At 40.9% G+C, this 24,153-nt stretch overlaps 1 protein-coding gene across 2 annotated transcripts in view; it reads left to right on the top strand.

Moving 5' to 3' along the window:
- Positions 1–24,153, top strand: part of PXDN (peroxidasin) — a 2,220,827-nt gene that overhangs the window by 2,143,309 nt on the left and 53,365 nt on the right. For both annotated transcript variants that reach the window (XM_044070259.1, XM_044070249.1), the window contains one exon: positions 7,525–7,638. In XM_044070259.1, coding sequence (XP_043926194.1) covers positions 7,525–7,638 — 114 coding nt within the window. The remainder of the gene's footprint in view (positions 1–7,524; positions 7,639–24,153) is intronic.

Genomic DNA, 24,153 nt, shown 5'->3' with positions numbered 1-24,153 from the left:
AACATTCTTACTCCCCTTTTGAAGATTCTGATGCTGAGGAGTCCATTCCCTCTGTCTCCCCCCCAGAGGATTACTCATTTGGGGAAACCTTGCATACCTTAAGGGAACACTTCCACTGGGAAGGCCAAGAGTACTCAGATTCCAAGAAAAGGCCTAGGGATTTTCTCTTGCTAACCCAGCACAGGCCTCTGGCTATACCTCCTGTCTTAGACATACTAGATGATGTGTACTCGGAGCCCTGCCTTAACCCGGATTCTTTACCTCCAGCCCCAGTCAAGCCTGACAGGTACTACCGGGTTCCTGACTCACACCAATTTTTATACAAAAGCCATGCGGCTGACCCAGAAACTATCTCACAGGGCCCCAAGGGAATTAAGGCCTCCACTGCTAAAAACCCATTACCTTCCGAGAGAGATTCCAGATCCTTAGAAAGGTGGGGAAAAAAGGTATACACCTCGGCCACCTTAACCATGAGGGCATTAAACTGCCAGTTTCATATGCTAAAGTACCAACAGTTTCTGTTATCACAGTTGAAAAGTAAAATGTCACAACCTGAACAACCAGACTTGAAGGAGTTGCAGGATTTGATGCATAGTGCAGAACAAGTGGGTAAACATACCTTGCAATGTGGTTTTGATGCTCTAGAGGCCTCATGTAGAGCTGCTGTTACAGGATCAGTGATACGTAGACATGCCTGGCTCAAGGAACAAACCTTACCAGATCATGTCAAAGCTAAATTACTAGATGCCCCTCTTCAAAAGGATGTATTATTTGGTGTTAAAGCTGAGGAGGTATTAAAGAAAATGGAGGAAAAGGCTAAATCAATGCAAACAGTGAAAGATTTTCTACAGGTACAACCTCCACGTTTCAGTAGAAATTGGCCTTCCAAAAATTGGTCCTTTCCAGCCACGGACAGACCCCAAAGAGGTAGATACAGGCGCCCGAGGGGCAGAGGGCAATCTCAAGGATCGCTTAGAGGCAGACAATGGCAAGCTCCTACACAAAGAGGTCGTGAGGATAGTTCGCAGCCATTCAGAAAGCAAGCCCAATGACTTTCCCCTTTGCATGCCAAGCAAGGCTCAAATGGCAGCACCCTTAGGCGGAAAACTGGCATTATTTTCAAAAAATTGGCATATTGTCACAAAAGACAAATGGATCCTGGACATTATAAACAGAGGCTACAGATTCCATTTTCACACCCTTCCAAAAATGAGAGGCATGCCAAACCTGCCACACAATCAAAGGGCAGAGGCACAAAGACAAATTTCAGATCTCATGGACATGAAAGCTATTCAAGAGGTACCTACTCGCGAACAAGGTCAAGATTTTTATTCCAGACTATTCCTGGTACTAAGGAAGGGAAAAGATTGGAGACCTATTTTGGACCTATCCATCCTAAACACATTTTTACTCGTACCAAAATTCAAGATGCTCACATTACAGCAGCTTCTTCCCATGCTGGGCAAGGAGTCCTGGCTGGTAACATTGGACCTCAAGGAGGCATACCTGCATGTCCCAATCAGACAAAATTGCAGAAGATACCTCAGATTTCTTGCAGGTTCAACCCATTATCAATTCTCTGCATTGCCCTTTGGCTTATCTACTGCGCCCAGAGTATTCACGAAATGCCTGGCATCAGTAATTGCCTACTGCAGACTTCAAGGGATACAAATATACCCATATTTGGACGACTGCCTGATCCAAGCGGACAGCAAGCACATACTTCTGAAACATCTGGCTTTTGTAATAATGTTGTTGAATTCTCTGGGATACACAGTCAACAAAAAGAAATCAAGGCTACAACCCTCTCAGAAAATAATTTTCCTGAGTGCCAACTTGGACACAAACACCCAGATGGCCTACCTCACGCCAGAGAAGCAGGGGCAACTAACTCAATACTTCAGAACTCTAGCATATTTCACCAGGCTGACTGCAAGGAAAATCCTGCAGGCTCTGGGATTCATGGCATCTTGCATCCTACTAATCCCATGTGCAAAGCTGCATATGAGGAAACTTCAATGGTACCTGAAAAACATATGGAGCCTGTCAGAGGTCGCATTTTTTGTATCCAGAAGCCTGGCTAAGTATCACTCGAGACGGATGGGTAAAAGAATTATCACCAGAGGTTATTCCATACCCTTTTCTCTGCCACCTCATGTCCCCAAGAAGAGCCCGGATGTTCCACCCAATCACAGGAATCAAGCAACTGTGGAAGTCAACAAGTTGCTGGCAAAAAGAGTCATCCAAACCGTCCCCGCAGTCCAAGTAGGATTCGGAATTTACTCCAGATTCTTTTTAGTGCCAAAATGTATAGGGGACTGGAGGCCCATCTTGGACCTCAGCAAATTAAACAAATCCGTAAAGAAGGACAAGTTCCAGATAGTGATACTGCAGTCTGTACTCCCGTTACTAGGGAAAGACACTTGGACCTCCAAGATGCTTACTACCACATAAAAATGGACAGGGCATCGAGGAGTCATCTATGCTTCTGGCTGGGAGTCAGTCACTACCAGTTTCGTGCTCTGCCCTTTGGTCTCAACACAGCCCCCAGGGTGTTCACCAAGTGTATGGCAGTAGTGACAGCTCACCTGAGACATTGAGGATTCCAGGTGTTTCCGTATCTGGACGACCGGCTCCTGACCGCCCCCACCAGGCATCTACTTCTTCAGACCAGGGACGCTACTATTCATCTTTGTGCCCAGTTGGGGATTACTATAAATTGGGAAAAGTCTGCCTTATTGCTCTCTCAATTTGTGACTTTTATAGGCACAGAAATAGACACAGTAGCCATGTTGGCTCGCCTTCCAGTAGAAAGGGCACAGAATCTTGTGCTTCAAATTCATTGTCTTCTCCCTCTCCGAAAAGTCAGGGCCAATACTGTTCTGAAGCTTCTAGGGACCATGGCTTCTACTATACTACTAGTGCCACTAGCCAGACTACACATACAGATTCTTCACTGGCTCCTGTCATCCCAGTGGTCCTTCCAACAACTGCCCTTAACTCACCACATTCTGTTAACAGATTCTTGCAAGAAGGAGCTCAATTGGTGGATTCAACCCAATCAGTTAACCACGGGCACTCCATTTGTCCCTCGCCAACCCATTGCCACTGTGACCATAGATGCCTCACAAATAGGGTGGGTGGGCATTATCTAGGCAGGACTGTCCAAGGCATATGGCAAGATCATGAGGCTCACCTGCATATCAATGTTCTATAGATGAGGGTGGTGCTCCTGGGGTTGCAAGCACTTCACAACCTTCTTCCTCTTGGGACCATTGCAATACAGTCAGACAACATGTTGGTAGTATGGTATCTCAACAAACAAGGTGGAACCAGATCATACCCACTCTGTCGAGAGGCCATTCAGGTTTGGAAATGGGCGATATCTTCCCAGCGCTTCCTGGTGGTGACACACATCCCGGGGACAACTAACGTGATAGCCGACAAACTCAGCTGGGCAATTTTGATGCCTCACGAGTGGTCTCTGAAGAAGCAAATAGCGGAGCAGATTTTCCGCAGATAGGAACAGCCTTACTGTGATCTCTTTGCCAGCCCAATCAAATGCCAGATGCAGTAGCTATGTCTCCCTCATCCTCCCTCCGAGGGAGTCACAGAGAGACGCACTTGTTCACGATTGGCCTCTGGGTCTCTTTTATGCTTTCCCTCCCTTTCCACTCATATCCAAGGTGATTCAGAAAGCGAAACAGCTGGGAAGCAAACTGATCCGCATTACTCCTTACTGGCCTCGGCAAGTTTGGTTCCCCTTTCTCGGGCCTCACCTATTAGATGATCCATGGACTCTGGACCCAGTGCCAGATCTCTTGACGCACATGTCAGGCTCGCTTCACTCCAGCCTACACACCCTCAATTTGACAGCTTGGCTGCTCCAGTTCCATCCCTAGTCAGGCTTCACGATTCCTCACCCTCCATGACTCATATCCTTACATCTTCTCATAAACCCTCCACTAGGAAATTATATTCCAGTAAATGGAGGAGGTTCTCTATCTGGGCTGAGAAAAGGGATGTTGACCCTTATACTGCTTCTATTTTGGTGGTTTTGGAATTCTTGTCTGAACATTTCCACCAGGGATCTGCGGCTGCCACAGTCGGGGTTCAATTGGCAGCGATTTCTAATTTTCATCTAGGTCTACAAGATTCTAGTCTGATGTCACATAGGTTGTGCAAGACCTTCCTTAAAGGGGCCACTTTAAGACCTCCCCTTCGGGAACCGGTTGCTTCATGGGATTTGAACTTCATTCTATCCAAATTAACGTCTCCACCCTTTGACCCAGCTCATTCGTCTCTTTTGAAATTTCTGTCTTAGAAGACTTTGTTTCTGGTGGCGATCACATCTGCTAGATGGGTTTCAGAGTTACAAGCACTGTCTGTAAAACCCCCTTATTTGATTTTTCACAAAGACAGAGTCTCTATCTCATCTTACTAATCCATCCTTTGTCCCCAAGGTTTGTTCCCATAACTCTTTGAATCAATTCATAGAGCTTCCGGTGTTCTTCCCTAATCATTCCAATGCAGCAGAATACAGGTTCCATCAGTTGGATGTTCGTAGATAATTACGTTTTTATTTGCACCAGACTAAGGAAGTCAGACCAATTATTTCTTTCCTTCTCCGACTCCAGATCAGGTCTCCCATTTTCCAAAGTGACCCTCTCTAATTGGATCTCTAGCTGTATAGCTTACATTTACTCTTCTGATGCTAAGCCTTTACCTTTCAAAATTAAGTCTCATTCTGTGAGATCTCAATCTACTTCTGCAGCCTTTCAAGCCAAGGTCCCGCTTGATAATATCTGTGCAGCAACAACTTGGGCTACCCCTCACACATTTATTACTCATTACAAATTGGATTTGACCTCCAGAGGTAGAGCATCCTTTGGTTCCATGGTACTCAGGAGTATTTTTCCTTGAGCCACCCAAGAATAAGGTGCTAGAGATGCTGTCACATGTGTAAGAATGAAGGCAAGATAGGACTACAGAACATAAAGAAGTTATGTACTCACCATAACGTTCCACGTTTGTAGTCCATCTCGCCCTTCATTCTTATGAACCCACCCCCTACCCCCATCCTGGAAGGATCTGGAGACAGAAAAATTGTTATTATTATTAAGTGGAAACCTTTTATTATTGGGTTCTTTCTGCATGGTTTTATTATTATTTCTCTTTAGTTAGCAGCAAACAAAATCTGGGGATTGTACTGGTGCACCATGGGATACCTACCTAGCCACAAGCCATCTAGAAGATTTTGAGCTTGTAAAAAGGCCGAGTCAGAGCCGAGGACCGGCTCCGAACCCATGTGTAAGAATGAAGGGCAAGATGGACTACAAACATGGAATGTTATGGTGAGTACATAACTTCTTTTTTGGGCATACAGTTTGTATGTAGCCTCTATTGGTATGAGCAAATAATTTGAGTGTGTAGACTTATTTCACTGTTATGAAATGAAAATTCAGTGTGGACCTAAATGTAAAATTGCTGAGGTGTATTAAAGAGCAGCTGTCTGAAATGCAGTGGCAGTGACAGGTTGCATATACAACCATTCTGGAAAGGAGTGGTGTCTAACGAGATCAGCTTTTCTACTCCTTATTTATTTTTATTTATGATAAGTTTAATGGAGTACTCATATTCTGCTGAAGCATGCTATGGATAATGTAGGAATATGGTTGTAAGGAAATAACAGAGAGTGAGTTATGGGAAAAGCGGCCAGTATGAATGAAATGATAGAAACTTCAAGTGTTGCAGGTACAGAGGGATGCCAATCTCATATTTGCTATGTACATTGAAAATTGTTATCATGCATCATGTACAGCACAGTGAACCACTGAAAACAGGGCACTCCACTAATATTTTTTAATGTACTCAGGCTGTTAAATGAACTAATCCTTTCTGGATCATTTTCAGCCATGACCCATGGCACAATAACATGGCTGGATAGTTAGAATAGCCAGTCAGACAACATCTTATACCATACTAATACCAAGACACTATTAAACCAAACTTAGCTCACAAATGTGATTACCCTTATCTTTTTTCTTCCCACACCCTCATATTATATATTTCTTTACTCCATTATATGTCTCTAATTTTCAATATCAGGAAAATAACTTATTATTCTGCCCATACTAAATAAACTCCTTCTTACCTAACTACCTTCTCTTAACCATCATCCTTACTTTCTAACTGAAAATCCTTTTTCTTTTAGACACACCTCGCTTATGTGATTGTTTTCTCTGTATATTTATTCCATCACCAACAATGTTTTTTTTTTATTTCTTATCTAAATGTAACCTTAATTTGAATTTGTCACTGTTTGTTGTTCATTTTCTAGATTTCTCTGTAACCTGCTTTTAAGTGTTACTAAATTTTTTTAACGTGGAGCTTTTCTCCCCGGGCCTCCACTGAAAATGGATATGTATCCAGTCGGACTTTCCCGGTTAACAAATGTACAATAAAATAAAATAAATCTTTTGGGAGTTGGTACCCAAAGAAAACCCACAAAGTCAAAAAAGACAACAAAGACATCACAAAGCCAGTAACCTTGACAGATACTTTAACCACTGAGCCATTGTGTTACCTGTTCTCAGCCACTGTATGGTCTCCAACAGTCATATCGTTAATTGGTGTTATAATTTTTAGAAAAAAGAAAGAACTAAACCTTTTCTAGGGTTTCCTGTATCTCTGTTTTCCTTCCAAGTCCCAGCGATACAGCAATAGGTGAATTGGCAAGCCTTTAAAATGCCTTTGTGTCTCAATAGAGGTAATATATAATTATTAACAGTGAGACAGTTAAGGCCAGTTGAACTCCAATAGGATAGGTTAATTCAAACACCAAAAGTGAAATTGGCTGAGCTTAAAATTGCCCAGAATGGCAGCTTGCCTAGTACTTAACTATGAATCTCTGAATCAGTTTTGACCCTACAGTACAGCATATAGCAACATTTTCATTAAGTATTCAGATACTTAAACTAGTTACTTTTCAGTGGCTGTGTTATTTACAGTATTTACAGTCTAGTAGATATATTGTTTATGTGATTCATACCTGAAATTGCTAGGTTTGTCTTGTGGGAATTAGACTTGGATAGAGATTGTCAAGTTCTCTGTACATTCTACAGAAACATCATTTTACATTATGGTTGGTGTGTGAAGAAAGCAACTTTTTTGTTGAGATGATGCATTTCAGTATAACCTTCAAGGGCTGTAAACAGGAATTAATTAAGAGACGGGTAATTCTTTCTGGAGAATGGACTGCCTTAGAAAGGATGATTCCACATTGCAAGGGTCTGGCAGTAATACTTAAGGAATCTAATTGTTTAAGTAATTTCAGAAGGAACATGTATACTTTGTGGAACAGACTGCAGATTTATGTTAGTGAATGGGACTTTTGAAACTCATATTCCGTGCACTTATTTTTCATTTATGTATGCTTGTGTACACATATACATCTTAACATGGTGGTTGTGCAAAATTGTATTTCTCTGTCCATTAAACTCATTGTGCTGTCTCCATTTTCAGATAAAGAAACTGGAAACACGTCTCAGCAAGTCTGTATGCACTGATGAAAAGGGTAAAACGTATTCAAATAATGAACAGTGGAAGAGAGACTCCTGTACTACCTGTGAATGCAAAGTAAGCAGTTTATCCTAAAAAAGAACTTGTAATATTTGTGTTTTTTTGTTTGTAAAAAGGTGTATGTTCATCATAATGATCACTTCTACAGTATAGGTCCTTTTATAAGGGAATTAGACACAGGTAGTTGGGTGTAAATTAATTTCTTTTAAGATTTTATCTAGTGTAGAAAGGATGGATGTTGGATGGTAATGAGAGAGTTTGGAGACATTGCTGTGTTTGGGGAAGGGTTTACCTATTGCTACTTCCCATAAAGCTGACATGGAGTTTTGTGTTAAGCATATATATATATATATATATATATATATATATATATATATATACACACACACACACACATATATATATATATATACACACACACACACACACACACACACATATATATATATATATATATACACACACACACACACACACACATATATATATATATATATATATATATATATATATATATACACACACACACACATATATATATATATATATATATATATATATACACACACACACACACACACACACACATATATATATATATATATGTGTGTGTGTGTGTGTGTATATATATATATATATATATATATATATATATGGTTCTATTCACTAGATCAGCACATCACAATTTCGGTAGCAAGAATGCGGACCATTATCATTATTTCTGTCTTTCCAAAAGTGGCATATATCTTACTGAAAGCTGGAATTGCTGCATTAGATGAAGTGGAAAATATCAGTTTTGTCACTGGCGATCTTGAAAAGTCAAGCCCCCTGCACCCCCCCCCCCCATACAAACTTATATATGCCATCTCTAAGATTGCTATACCTCATAGAAAAGTGAATATTCAGAGAGATGCAGTCTCAGACTTAGCATATGTATGTTTGGATTTTCGGTCATGCCTCCACATTTCGGGACTCAGCAATCCAAGTCCCAGCATTTTAAATGGCTACCTATATATATATATATATATATATATATATATATATTTTTTTTTTTTTTTAATTTTTTTTATTTTATTGAATGCTCAAGTCTTGCTTTTTCAGTGTATTTATTTTCTGTCATGCACTTTGTGTTGTATTTCATTTTTTTCATAAATTACTTGCTTTAAATTACTTGTATATTTTCAGTTAATAAAAATCAAATATTGTTAGCAAACATAAACCCACTAGTTCTAATAAATGTTGTTCAGTAGCATGGAACCAAACCACAGGATCATTTCTTACCGCTGCTGAAAAAGTTGTAGTAAAACAATTTTTATGCTTATTAACTAAACACTATTTATTTGTGTTAGAGTACTTAATGGAAGTAAAAGGGCCTAAATTCAACCTAAGAAATGGATTTTTGATTAGGTCTGTTAACAGTGGCAATGTAAGGGTCATGTGTGACATTAAAGACAAATATAAACAAATAACAGACTATTTAATACTTTAAAGGTTTACTTGTGTACCTGACTAGATGTGTAGACATTTAAAAGTAGGAGTATGAATTTAAATGTAATAAAGTAGGCGCCTGCCCCTGCCCTCTCAGAGAGCAGTGCCCATTATCCAAGTCTTACTTGCAAATGCTTTCAATGTATAATTATGCCAATCCCAAAATGTATAAGCTGGTGCCCTGTTAGAATTTGTGTATACTTAAACTGCCTCCTTATTCCATATCTTCCAAAACTGCCATTGGATTTCACTGAGGAAGTTCAGTTGGAATGGGAATTGTTGATTTCATTTAGATGAGTCCCGGAATATGTGAATAATAGCAAGTGTTATGACTGAGTTTGCACAACATTGGGGGCAGCAAAGTTCCCCTTTTTGCTCCTTCTGTCTCTTGTTTCACCTACAAAGAGGCATACATGCTACTTCCAGAGAATCAGTTAATCTTTTCATTGTACTATATTATTGTACTTTGTTCTCTGAAGCTGTTAACTCTGGCTCTGCTTGTAAATGGTCAGTATTGATCAGTGCACCACTGTGGCTAACAAACAAAATAAGTAGATACATAAATAAATAAGCTCACTGTATAGCAGTCTTTCTACTTAAAATAGTCCATGACAGTCATTCCTGCTTTGTTTAAAAATGAAGGATTCTCTTCTCAGAGTCTTATAACTCCGGGGTAGGGGTTAAGTCAAACAGATGGTGTTCCTAGAAACTGCAGATCTTTGCACATTTGAGGAGCAAGTTTGCTTTCACTTTCAAAAGTTTCCACTGAAAACATTTTTAGTCTCAGTAATCTTATTTTTTTCCGTTTTATGCATTTTATGCTTTTCAATTGATGCAAGATTTAGAACAGCCAGTTTTTATGAAAAAAATAATAGTATTTCTCTGTACATACATTCGGATGACAAAGACTTTCATAGGTACATCCAAAATGGAGAACCCAGTACCCCATATACCCCGACTCTAAAGGAATGAAATTAAAAATAGTACTCTAGTCTGCCAATTTCATTACAATATTGGGATCAGCATTCAAAATGTAAGCAGTCTGGAAGTTCTGATCACACATACTCTTTAACACCTACTCATATATTGAAATTTTATCAAAATTCATCTATCTGCTAATCTAAAAGAGAGATAATATAGCGGCATAACAGATCAAATGCATTATGGCTCTGTGGTACACCTCTGCACTGTGGCTGGTAAGCCAGTGGTCAGAGAACTGTAGCTAGCTCATTAGGTGCCCTGTGCAGATCCACAAACTGGTGCCCCCTCAATTGACTGTTGGGGAGCAAAAAAAAAAAAAATCTTCTCCAAGTTGAAAACCAAAAAAGCACTTCTCCTCTGAAACTGTAGCAAACAGCTTGCTACTGATATGACAAGCAACTTGCTACATTTAAATCACTACACACAGAGTGCTTTAGTGCTTCAGTCATGATCACAAGTGCATTATTAGTATTCTTTTTTTGAAGCTGACAGAGCACTCCCTCATCATCATCATCAGCACCTGCTGATTGTGCCCACTCTCAGGTTAGGGCCAGGCTAGTTGCCCATTTGTCCCTCCCTAGTTACGGCTTTGAGTGGTTGCATTGAACGTCCCAGCATTTTTATTCAACATATCCCATTACAGTCAAATGAACTGTAATTCTCTAAACAAGGAGTCATCACTATGTTCTGACCTTATAGTTTGATTCAGTTAAATTAAAATGTAACTTACCAAAGATTACCAGCTTCAAAGACATACTTCTAGGTTTTTATTTTAGGAAGAAATCCCCATGTAACATACCTAGATCATTTTCTGTTACTATTGTCTGTATTTGAAGTGATTTTTGTGACCCTGTACTGGCTTTGTAACAATTCCCATTACTAAGTTCACCAAGGATTACATTGCTGTCAAGCACAGTTATCAAAACCGTAACATAGGAGGTGTCTTTATCTTATCTTGTCTTATTATGTCTCATTAGTTAGATAAAATACGTATAAAACCTAACCTCTCACCTCTGTTAAAGATGCATAATGTTCATGCCATCTTGTGGGCCCAGGTAATAACATAACTTTCCACTGACAGGAGAGAGGTATTTCCACATTTAACAGATAGCATTGTAATAGTCATACCTCCCATGTTCCAAAAAATTACTATGGGGTTCCTAAAATATTACGTCCATAGCAGCCCGAGCTAGCTGTAGCCCCATCACATCCACTTTACTTCACAACTTAAAAGATACCGAGAGAGCCTGATGTACCTCTGACCGTGTTACTAATTCCTAATGGTGAAAACATAAATCAAGAATAGCTCCTATTACTTTACTAGCTGTAAAAACCGTAACAGCTAATACAACTGTGGCCGCTTTAGCTCCATTACGGCCCTGCAATAACCTTTAGATGGAGCTCACTAGCGTGCATATATCATGCCATTCTTCACATTGTAGAACAAATGTGGACTGTTTTGTAAGTGGAACCTTCCTTATGCCTAGATTCTTGTACTATAAATTAAAATGAAGAGTTAGAAGGTCACACTGAAAAAACAATCAGCAAAAACTAAATGAAAACTCCAGCCAAACTAGAACTTCCAATGAGTGACCTCCCAAAACCTCCTGTAACAGAAGCACATGGGATATATGCAAATGACCCTTATGAACATCAGGTGTATCAGCTATATGGCAATTCTGATTGCCTATTACTTTTACATTTGAAATCGTTTTAATGGACAATTTCAGGCCAATAAAGCAAAACTCCACAAACCATGGAAATGCATATTTCAGCATTGTTATGACCTCATTAGCATAGCATAAGCAGAGTGTTTGACTAAGCATAAGAAACACAGGGTTGTTATACCCAGCTGATGTCCATTATCATTAGGGTGACTGGAAAATATCCCAAATAACAAATTAAAACAAAGTTAGAAGGTCACAGTGAAAAACCAATCAGAAAAAATAAATGAAAATTCCAGCCAAGCTAGAACCTCCCAAACCTCCTGTAACAGAGGCACATTGGATATATGCAAATGACCCTTATGAACATCAGATGTTTCAGCTATATGGAGAAACGCCACCACATCCATCAGTGTGATATTCCCTGGAGGACCTACTCCTGTGGCTAATCTCTCAGCCACTATCCATTATGATTTCATCTTAGCACAGCTGATTATATCAGGGACATACCTACAGCATTGCTCCACAGCAAGACTATACCCAGCTACGGCACTGATGTCATGGATGAGTGACTGTTACATCTGCTGATGTAGAGGCTGTGCAGGACCTCCTTCTCCAACAGGTATTGCCCATGGGTCCTGAGTGCCAGCAGTAAGATTTCATTCTTAGCACGGGTTAAGTTACCCAGCCTTTGCCTACGTCCCAGTCCTTTGTACATTATGACACCTGTAAAACCAGTTACAAGTGTTATCAGAGAACATAGTTACTCAGTCCATACAGACAACAGTGATTTAGATACCAGCTATGGAAAAAGAGGTAATAAACCTATGCAGATGCATGTGGTGTACACAGACACACTCTGCAGGGCCCAGCCTGTCTGCTAGATACTAGATATATGCATAAGATGTATAGGCCATGTGTGGTGGACAGCCATGTTGCCTGTAAATCCACAGGGCATATATAGAGTGTATAGGTGAAGGAGACATGTGTCCCCTGTTGTACATGTACAGTAAGATACACATAGCAGATAGATGTACAGTTAAAAACATTGAGGTACACACAATGTCAGTATTAATGACAGGTAGCAGAACACCTACTACACCTGAGTAATGGGTCTAACAGATTGGCCTTTAGAGGTTCACCTTTATATAGGTTGACGAATACATCTTACCAAAGAACTGATGCTGTATCTGTACTCTAGAGACCTCTGTCAGCTTGTAGACCTACTGCAAAACCATGTGCTAGATAGCTTTCAAAATGTCACTGTACACACAAATTCTTCAGCTTTACAGCTAGATGAGTACTACATAGGCAAATGAACCCACACATCATGAATGTGTTTGAATTGTCTAACTCTTTAATGCAGAATGATTAGAGAACACAGGTTGTTTGTGGAGCACTAGCTAGGTTTGTAGCAGATCTGTGCTGGTCAGTGAGTGAGTGTGTGTGTGTATGTGTGTGTGTGTGTGTGTGTGTGTGTGTGTGTGTGTGTGTGTGTGTGTGTGTGTGTGTGTGTGTGTGTGTGTGTGTCAAGCAAATGTGTAGTGATGGACTGTTCATAGGTTCATAGGTTTATACTAGGCTATCTGCCCTGGGGCAATTATAAGCCTAGCCCGATTCTGTATGGCTTACGCCACCCCTTGATTTGAGTATACTGTGCCCTTTTTAAGGTTTAGTTTACTGTGCCTCTGTCTAATAGTGACACAGGAGTAATCCCTGGGACAAACCGATGATCCCCCATCCACCTATCGAGATTCTTCTTGAAGAGATTCAGTGAGGTGCTCTGCCTCACATGAACTGGAATTCTATTCCAGAGTGAAGGGAGCCTCTGTGTTATGAACCTGTCCCTCCAGCAAGTTCTATTTATTTCTGTGCTGAGGTTCAAGGGATTTAGATTTACTGAGGTGGAGCATGTCTATTAAGTCTGGATTTGACATAGCTTTGTATGTCAGGCATAGATCGCCTCGAAGTAGGCGGTATGCAACTGAGTAGAGCTGGAGTTTTTTTAACCGAGCAGCATATGGCATCTGTTTGAGACCCTTGATTCTCTTGGTGAGATACTTTTGGGGTCTTTCTAATTGCTGCAGGTGTCGGGTAAGGTACATCCCAAAAGGGGCATTGTATTCTATGATGGGCCTGATGAGGGATGAATAAAGGGGCACGATTACCTCTCTTGATCTAGATGTGAATCCCTTCGTGATGAGGTGGGCTATGTAGAAGGTCTTTCTAACCACTTTGGCAATGTGGTTTTCAAAGGAGAGATTGCTATCAACTTGGGTCCCCAGGTCCCTAATAACTTTCTGTGTACTTAATGGGTTTCCGCCTATGTGGTAATTTGTGGGCACATTGTTTTTGCCAAAGGATATGACTATACATTTTTTGGCATTTAGCTTTAAACCATGGCGCTGGCACCAGTTATCTGTCTCTGTGAGACCTTTTTGAAGGATGTTTGTGTCAGTTGGTGAGTTGATTATGGCGCCCAGTTTGCAGTCGTCTGCGAACTTGGTGAGCCATAGTCCTCCCACGTTTGCTTGTACCTCGGAAAAGTATATACTGAACAAGAGTGGTCCCAGGACAGAACCCTGTGAGACGCCACTTGTGACCGGTTTCGAGTCTGACATGGCTCCAGCAACTCTCACTCTGTGGGTTCTGTCTTTGAGCCAGTTTGCGACCCATCTTGTGACATAGGGGTTTATATTTAAGCTGGATAGCTTATCTATGATGCCCGAGTGGGGTATTGTGTCAAATGCCTTTGCAAGGTCCAGATAAGCTGTGTGGACTACCTTCCCTTCATCTATGGCTTTGGTGACTGTTTCGAAGAAGTCAACCAGGTTCAAAAGGCAGAATCTGCCCTTGACAAAGCCGAACTGGGTAGGATCTAGTGTTTGTAGGTCCCCAATGTCTTTGTTTATGAGCTCCACGATGATCCTCTCCATAGCCTTGCAGACTAAGCTAGTCAGGCTTATGGGGCGATAGTTTCCAGGGTCCGTAGAGGCTCCACCTTTGTGTAGTGGGACCTATGATATGACTCAAACGTCTACTAGGGCGCAGACGTTTGAGTCGTATCATAGGCCATTCTGTAAGGTTGAAGCCAGGTCCACAGGCATTATCAGCATAGATGACCTGTAATGTCATCAAATTGATGGTCTCCATTAGTAGGAAGCAGAAGTTAGGCAGCAGTGCCTCAACTTGTTAAGTACTTTATATATTTTTTTGGGGGGGGGGATAGTTGTTGGCAGCATCCTTTACAGATGTGCTATATACACTTACAGGTCTCTCTGTCAGGCGTCACTGTGGCTCATGGTGGGGTACTGGAGGGCCTTCTCTGTCTGGATTTTGTGATGCTGGGAAGTATTGTCACTATGCTTTGCTGATATGTTCCTGCTACTTGCCGGCCTGTCTGTGATGTTCTTGATATGTGAATAGTGAGGTTTTCTGTGGGGCTCATGTGTGCTGGAGGTGGACATGTAACTGCTTTGTCACCATGTTCCAGGGTAATGTCACTGTGCAGGCATGTACACGTGTAGGTATTGAGTACATAACGGGCAAGATAAATGAAAAAACTGGCAGGGAGGGTCCCAAGGAACACCAAACAAAAATGTTGAATGAAAGCAAACTTTAATGCTGAATAAATCCAATAAAACCAATAAAATCGATGTATAAATCCAGTAAAATTGATGTATATGAGCGCTTTCATTAAAACAATGTTAAATTCATCAGACCCTGATGGGTCTGATGAAGTTAACATTGTTTTAACGAAAGCGCTTATGGGTCTGATGAAGTTAACATTGTTTTAATGAAAGCGCTCACATACATCAATTTTACTGGATTTATACATCAATTTTATTGGATTTATTGGATTTATTCAGCATTAAAGTTTGCTTTCATTCAACATTTTTGTGTTTGGTGTTCCTTGGGACCCTTCCTGCCAATTTTTTCATTTATTTGGTTTGTTTCTTGCCTTTGACATAACTGGCTAGCTAATGGACCACTGAGTAAGGGATGCAGGTATAGGGAAGTGGGTAGTTTATATTGTGGTGCTTCTTTTTCCTCCACCAATCATAGTTCACATGTACAACATGTTCTGTTCGTAGCACAAGCAGACTGGGAATCTAATCATGTAGGCTGTCACAGGAGGCTGCTCAGACTGGTAACATGGCAGGGTTGGATACAGACATAATTTCTTGTGGTGTAAACTCATTGCATTTCTGGACTAATATACTTATGGTAGCCTTCATATTCTGTCGCACTCTGCAGTTCCAGAAAAAGAAGAACTTGAGTAGGTGCCTTGTACATAAAATACACCTACGGAAAATGTTTCTGTAGAGGGTATGGGATTGTTTTTCTGGAGGGGGGAGTATTGAACTCCTGCTGGTAGGTAGCATGGCATCATTGCCTGTAGTATCCCAGCTGCAGCTGCAAAAAAGTGTTCTAGTTGATGTTTGAGAAGCAGATGAATGCTTGACTTGGTTTAATTTCTCAAAGTCTTTTGGGTTTCTAATACCATGACAGAAATGGACACCATTCTTAAGTCAAAGTATGATTAAAGTTTATGAAATTAGTATTATTTCAGTCTTTGATGTTAGCCAGAAGTGCTCTTCACAGCACCCACAGTGTGCCCAGAAATGACTCCTTCTGCAATTCATACAGAGTTACATGTATTGGTAACATATTCAAGTATGACTGTAAATTCTTTTTTATAAGACCCGTTGCTCCAACTACTGTTGGAACTGTCTGGGTATCCTTCTTCCATAATGCCCTCATTTCTGCCTGTAAATCCTGGTATTTTATAACTTTATGTCTCTCTGTACGTAACACGGTGTAGTCACTGGGAGTAGCAATTTCAATCATCAGTGCTACTTTTGTCTTTTCCTGGACCACCATATCTGGTTTTATCACATCTGTTTTTTGAACTGTTGGTAATTGGCGATCCCATGTGATATAAACTGTATAATTTTCTATAATGCTTTGTGGCTTGTGTTTCCAGTCTTCTCAGCTATTTCAGTATTGTAATGTTTGCACAATCCCCAGTGCAACAGTCTTGACACATTATTATGCCTTTCAGTATACAGTCCTTCTGTCATTGGTGTATCAAGATGTGCGACTGTTTCCAGTTGTGGTTAATAAAATCTCCATTTGTCTTTTTCCCCCCACATCTTCACTGGACTTTCTAAACCAACTGTAGGTAGTCCACTGTCCTGGGCCAGTATTAACCTTTTGTCTTTTGATATAAATTCACCTCTCCTTAACCATTCCTGCATTACATCCTGATTGACATGAGGTTGTTCCAAGAGTTTTTCCGTACTTCCAAATATATTTATACATTTTCCACATTTCTTGCCTTCTCATCTGATCCTTCACCTTATATTCTTTCTTTTGTTTTTTGGCACATTCAGTTGCTGCCTGATTTTTATCTACTTCTCGTTTGATTTCCATTCCTGCTTGACACCGATATCCTTCTGCTAAACAAAGCAGGGAAGTCATCTTAGACTTATTCTCCTCACATTTTAAAACTTTCACAATGTTTCGATCTTGTGAGGTCAGTAGATATGTATGCAGGCCTACAGTTGTGGATCTGTACATGTAATCAGTTTTGAGGAGGCCCGTACTTCCTTCAGAATGGGAAATATATAATCTTGGTACACACTCATTTTTATAAATCATTTGATAAGCATAAAGCATTTTTCGTGTTTTCCTGTCCAACTGATCAAATACCTTTTGGGTCCAGTCAGTCACTACAAAACTGTAAGTTATGAAAGGAAGGGAAAATTAGTTTATAGCCTGGGCTTTGTTACTAGATGTCAGAGCTGTTTTTATTAATTTTTGTCTTCTAAAATATTTCTTACTAAATTTTATTTGCATTTGTTCACGTTTTATTGTTGATCCTTCATCAGTTCACAAATATTTATGCACTCTGTCTTGCTCAAGTTCTTTTATATCACATTCCTTTCCCAGACTGATATTTTCTTGGTACTGCAGCCTTCCTGCTTTAAAGGTTGCTTTTGCACATTTATCAAGACCAAACAACATTCTTGTATCATCTGGGAAAGTTTTGACCACCTGTAGTTGTGCTTTCATTTCCTCATCTGATGAACTGTATAGTTTTAAATCATCCACAAAAAGATGAGAAGTCTGTACACTTTGTTGTTTTCTGGGAGTGAAATTGTAGCCATGACCTAATCTAAGTAGACAGCTTTATGGGTTAAAGGCAAGACAAAAGAGCAGCAGTGAGAAAGAGTCACCCTGGAATATCCATCTTTGACTTTTTATCCCTGGAGTAATAATTTGTCCTTTATCATGGCTTAACTGCAAAGTGGTTTGCCACAGTTTCATGGTCTCTGTAATGTAATTGTAGGCTGTATCTTATACATTTGTAAGCACTTTGTTGAATTTGGGATGCTGTCAAATGCTTTTTTGTAGCCTATCCATGCCATATTTAGATTCTTCCCCTTTTTACAGTTCTCCATTATGACTTTATTTAACAACAAATGATCCTATGTTCCATATGACTTTCTTTTGTTACCCTTTTGTTCTGTTGCTATGATTGAATTTTCTTTTAAATGACTATAAACTCTATCGGTATCAATTCCAGTCAATTCGTCAGAAGGCAAGTTATTAGTCTATAGTTTTTAGCATAGCTTGCAGGTTCACTCTTAAGGAAGAGTGTTGTTTTTCCTGTTGTCAACCAGGATGGCGTCTGTTCGGGATGCGCATATAAATAGTTCTAACTCGTGGCTAAATCTTCATGTATAGATGTTAACACTTTTAGCGAAATGTTAGGTACTGTATCTGGGCCTGGGGTTTTCCAATTAGGAGATTTTCTTAATTCTGTTTCAATTTCTCTGGCTGTTATTTCATCCCATATAATACCCTGTACATTTGAACTTCTTTTTTTTTTTCCATCCGCTCAGCATCTTTGTTATATTCCACAGGATCTTCATAGATATTTCTCCAAAATGTGTCTATTTCTTATTTGGTGGTATTTCAGTTCTCTTTGCCGTGTTTCCCAATTCTCTATAAAACTTTTTTGGTCATCAATAAATTGCTTATTTTGTATTTTTCCTTTATATTTATCTGCATATCTTCTAAGTTTTCCTGCCTGTGCTGATGTCTTTACTTTATTATTTGCAATAATCTATGATAAATCCTGATCTGTTTTGGTAATGCGCATTGCTTTTATCATGTCTGTCTTTCTGAGTATGTTTGTTAGTCTGTTCCCTGGTCTGTACTCTTCTAACAGTAACACTTCTTGTCATAATTGCTTTATAGTTTTCTCTCTTAAGTACTTCCATGATGGCATTTGATTTCTCCCCTTCCTTTCTCTTACTGCCCTGTGCTTTTATGGTGAGACTTTATTTGTTATTAACTGAGCTGTACAGGGTAATATATCCTATTTACTTTTGTTATATTGCATGAATTTCTAGGGTGGCCATGGTGATGCAGTAGTTAGCATTGCCACCTCACAGCAAGAGGTTCTCTGGTTCGATTTTCAGCTGGGGGGGAGGGAACCTTCTGTGTGGAGTCTGCATGCCCTCCCTGCAGTCGTGTGGGTTTCCTTTGGGTGCTCTGCTTTCCTCCCACATTCCAAAGACATGCTGCAGATGGATTGGACATTCTAAGTTGGCCCTAGGCGTGAGTGTGTGTGCCTTCTGTGGAAGGTTGGGTGCTGGGTTGGCAACTCGACACTGTAAAAGACTCCACTGCCAATCATTCTGTGGACAATTGTTCCTATGTGGCAACCCCCAAATGGGGAAAAGCTAAAAGAAGAAGAAGATATTGCATGAATTTCTATGAACAGTCCCGATTACCTGATTTGAGTATATGAAGCATTTCATGAAGTGATTATCTGATTCACTCACCCAGCTGGTCCAGACCAGCAAGCCACCAGTGGAGAATGGACATGCCATGCCACTGATTTTGCTCATCCATCACCTATTAGGGGTCATCTTAGTTCCCTTCTGGGCCAGGCAGCTGCTTGCCCACTGCATCTTGTTTTCATTTGCTGTTGAATGCAGGCTCATACATTGTCCATCGTCTAACTTTTCACATCACTAGATGTTCTTTGTGTTTCACTGTTGCAGTCATTACATTTGGGTAATCTGCTGGCAGGTTGCCCTCAGTCGGCCTAAATTCCAGAGTTTTGGGTCCTGCATCAGTTGCTGTCTCCCCTTCCATGACGTCAGGTCGTCAGGGGTATAAAACATGCAGCCGACGCCATTTTCTTTAGTCTTTCTTGCCGAGCGGTGCCCGAAGCAGAAGCATTTCGCAAGTGCCGGTTGGCCGACTACTGAAATATTCGAATTTGGGTTTCAGAACCGAAGTCTTCACTAAAGCTAAGTACCCCATTGGGGAAACTTTTTTCTTGCTCCATACCGATGTCAGAAAAAGTTAATAATTGTATTACTTGTGGGAAGCAAATACCTCATAAGGATTTCCATTTATACTGTATTCCTTGCCTAGGCCCTGATCACAATGTGCCTGGCTGTCGGTTTTGTGCTAGATTTAACCAACACACTATTAAGCGTCGGTATATTTTTGCCTCAAAGTATTTTGTAAACAGATTTAAATACCTCGAAATGTCGTCGGATAGCAATCCGACTACCAGCATACATAAAAAACGCAAAGAAAAGGACAGAGAAAGGCAGTCGAGATCCAAAACCAACGACAAAGCTTCTCCTAAGCTAGTTGCCGGTTCGCCACTTCTCAGTGAGGCACTTTCACAGCCCCTGATAGCCACTACTTTCGAGTCGCAGGCCTCTACCAACACCCATGTGGAGTCCGGCATGCCGCGAGATACTCAGGGTATTGGACCGACAGCTGTATCTCCCTCGGATGGGTCCGGAGCCGCTGAGCAGGCACCGGCTTCTGAGGGTGTATTCAGACCTCAACATTTGTATATTAAACCGACGACAGCTGCAAAACCAAAAACAAAAGCAACGTCTAAGACTAAAAAAACAATGCATGAGCCACGTGCACAGGCCTCTCTGCCTAAAAAACAGATGATCAAAATGGCTGAAGACCTTATTACCTTGATCAGGGGTACCCATCTCCCTCCAGATAAAAGGCCTAGGCAAGACACTGATTATGAATCTTCGGATGAGGTTTCTATTTCTTCTGATTCTTCTTCTGATCAGGAATTATCTGTACCTCCCTATGAGGATTCAGATGCAGAGGAGTCTATACCATCTGCATCACCTCCACAGGATTATTCATTTGGAGAAACCTTGCCTACTTTGAGGGAGCATTTTCACTGGGAGAGTCGAGATTTCTCAGAATCAAAAAGAGACTCAGGGATTTCCTTCTTCTCCCTCAGCACAGGCCTTTAGCCATTCCCCCTGTTTTAGACATTGTGGATGATGTATTTTCGGAGTCAAGCTTGACCCCTGACTCCTTACCTCCAGCTCCCAGTAAGCCTGACAGATATTACAGGGTCCCTGACTCACATAAATTCTTATTTAGAAACCCTGCTGCTGATCCTGAAACTATTTCACAGGGTCTAAAGGGAGTTAAGGCCTCAACAGCAAAAAACCCTACCCCCTCTGACAGAGATTCAAGAGCACTGGATAGATGGGGAAAAAAGATTTATATTTCTGCTACCTTGGCAATAAGGGCCTTAAACTGTCAATTTCATGTGCTCAAGTATCAACAACAGGAGTTTCTATGGTGGGAAAAGGCATGTCACCAAAATATGGGATTGACCTTCACTTTGCCCCATGCCAGGCAAACCTTAACAGACGCATCAGATTATGCCTGGGGGGCCCACATGGTGGGAAGATGCATTCAGGGCATATGGACCCCAAAACAAATGCATCTACATATCAACCAGAAAGAGATGCTAGCTGTTCAAAATGCCCTAACAGCCTTCAAGGACTTACTTAATCCAGGACAGTTACTGATAAAGATGGACAACACCACGGTCATGTGGTATATAAACAAGCAGGGGGGCACACACTCATACCCCCTTTGCATATTAGCCATGACACTGTGGGAAATCAGCTTCGACTTACCAAATACATCTTCAAGCTCAATTCCTGCCAGGAAAGCAAAATACTCTGGCAGACGATTTAAGCAGAAACCTTATGGATCCTCACGAGTGGAAACTAGATCCACAAATCTTCAGCATGATAACAAAGAAATGGGGGAGCCCAGACATAGATCTATTTGTCTCTCCTCAAAATTATCAATTGAAAAGATTCTGCACAAGGACTTATCACAGACAAGCATGGAAAGTGGACACCCTATCCTTCAGTTGGAAAAACCTATCAGTTTACGCCTTTCCTCCTCTGCCTCTTCTTCCCAAAGTCCTCCTAAAAGTCAGACAAGAGAAACCAGAGATGATACTAAATGCCCTCGACTGGCCCCGCCAATACTGGTACCCAATCCTAAGGAACTTGTCTCAATACCCAGCTTGGACCTTACCTCAAAGACCTCAACTATTGTCCCAGCAAAACAATCAGATCCTGCACAATCAACTCCAGACACTGAACCTGGCAGCATGGCTGATCACGTAGTTATACAAGCAACGCCTCTTAGTAAAGCTGTGATGGATGTCATTTTGAAAGCCAGAAGGCCTAGTACTAGAAAATCTTATGCTGATAAATGGAAGAGATTATGTGCTTGGAATCAAGCACAAGGAACTGATACAGCAGAACCAAATATTCCTCAGATATTACAATACATAACTGAGATGCTTGACAAGGGCCTATCTTTTTCATCAATTAAAATTCATGCCTCTGGCATTTCGGCTCATTACAATACAGAGCCACCAATCTTTTCTCATCATTTACTAAAGCAGTATCTTAGAGGAGCCAAAAATTTAAGGCCTCCTAGAAGATCGCCAATACCTGCATGGGACCTCAATTATGTGTTGGAGAAGCTCACCCTGCCTCCATTTGAACCAGCTGCTACCGCTGATATAAAGTTCTTATCATGGAAAACAGCTCTGCTACTAGCAATTACTTCAGCAAGAAGAGTTTCAGAGCTACAGGCCCTCATGGCTGTAGAACCTTTTATCATATTTTGTCCAGACAGGGTGTCTCTGAGGACATATCCTACATTTATGCCTAAGGTGGTTTCCAGTGTGGCTCATAACCAGACTATTCATCTGCCAACCTTTTATCCAAATCTGCAGAACAAGGGAGAAAGAATTCTGCATTCCTTGAACGTGTACAGACAGCTAAGATTCTACTTAAGCAGGACTAAAGCTCTAAGAAAAACTGAGCAATTACTAGTGGCATATGCTGCAGGATCAGAAGGAAAGGCTATTTCAAAGCAGACTATATCAAAGTGGATAAGACACTGCATTAGTTTCTGCTACTTACACCATGGTAAACCTGTGCCCAAGGGCATTAGGTCTCATTCCACCAGAGCTGCAGCTACTTCAGCAGCCTTTCTCAGAGGAGTACCAACCAAAGACATTCTAGAGGCTGCTACTTGGAGTTCTGTTCACACCGTTACAAAGCATTGTCATTTGCCTGTCTACTCTAAGTCCAGGGCAGGCTTTGCACTGCAGTTCTGCAGGGCCTTATAGCCGCACCTAATGCTGTTTAGCTCCAGCCAGCCAACCATAGCTTTGGGATTCTACACAAATGTAATGACTGCAACAGTGAAACACGAAGAACATAGTACAGTTGTGTACACTTACCATAAATGTAGATGTTCGAGTGTATTCACTGTTGCAGTCCAGGTTACCCTCCCGCCATCCCCCTTTCATTCTGGAGTTTATCTTTCCTTCTCCATCTTCTACAACCTATGTGGTATATTTGCTTGTAGATGAAGGTAAAGTTTATATTGATGCATGTATTTATATATGCATAATCTTGCTACCTTTTGGGGGGCACCTGACATCTGGGGTAAGAAAAACTAAAGAAAATGGCATCGGCTGCATGTTTTATATCCCTGACAACCTGACATCATGGAAGAGACAGCAACTGACGCAGGACCCAAGACTTTGGAATTCAGGCCGACTGAGGGCAACCTGCCAGCAGATTACCCAAATGTAATGACTGCAACAGTGAATACACTTGAACATCTACATTTATGGTAAGTGTACACAACTGTACTTTATCTGTTGTCTGCTTGTGTTTTTCTGTCCATCCTGTGTCTCCCCATCTTTGTGTGTGCACAGCTGCCCTGTTTGTATGCCCTTTTATATATTTGGTTGCCCGTATGCACTTACCATCCTCACTTTACTTCCCTTATATTTTTATGTTACACTTATTTGCCATCCCCATGTCTACATAAGAAAAACGGGGGGGGGGGTCTATACAAATAAAAATTCCCCTGCCCCATGTCCTGCACATTCTTGTGTTTTCTTTTGTGCATGTGTTTGCTTGCTGCATTCCTCCTTACTTGTTTTCCTATGCCCCCTTTTCCACCCAATGTTATGCAACATAAGTTTATCCACATATGTGTGTGCCCTCCTTAACATATTGTAACC

The sequence above is a fragment of the Protopterus annectens genome, chromosome 1.part0 (genome assembly GCF_019279795.1).
Source record: "Protopterus annectens isolate FY-2018-M chromosome 1.part0, PAN1.0, whole genome shotgun sequence".
NCBI lineage: Eukaryota > Metazoa > Chordata > Ceratodontiformes > Protopteridae > Protopterus > Protopterus annectens.
This window is presented reverse-complemented; position numbering and strand designations above follow the sequence as displayed.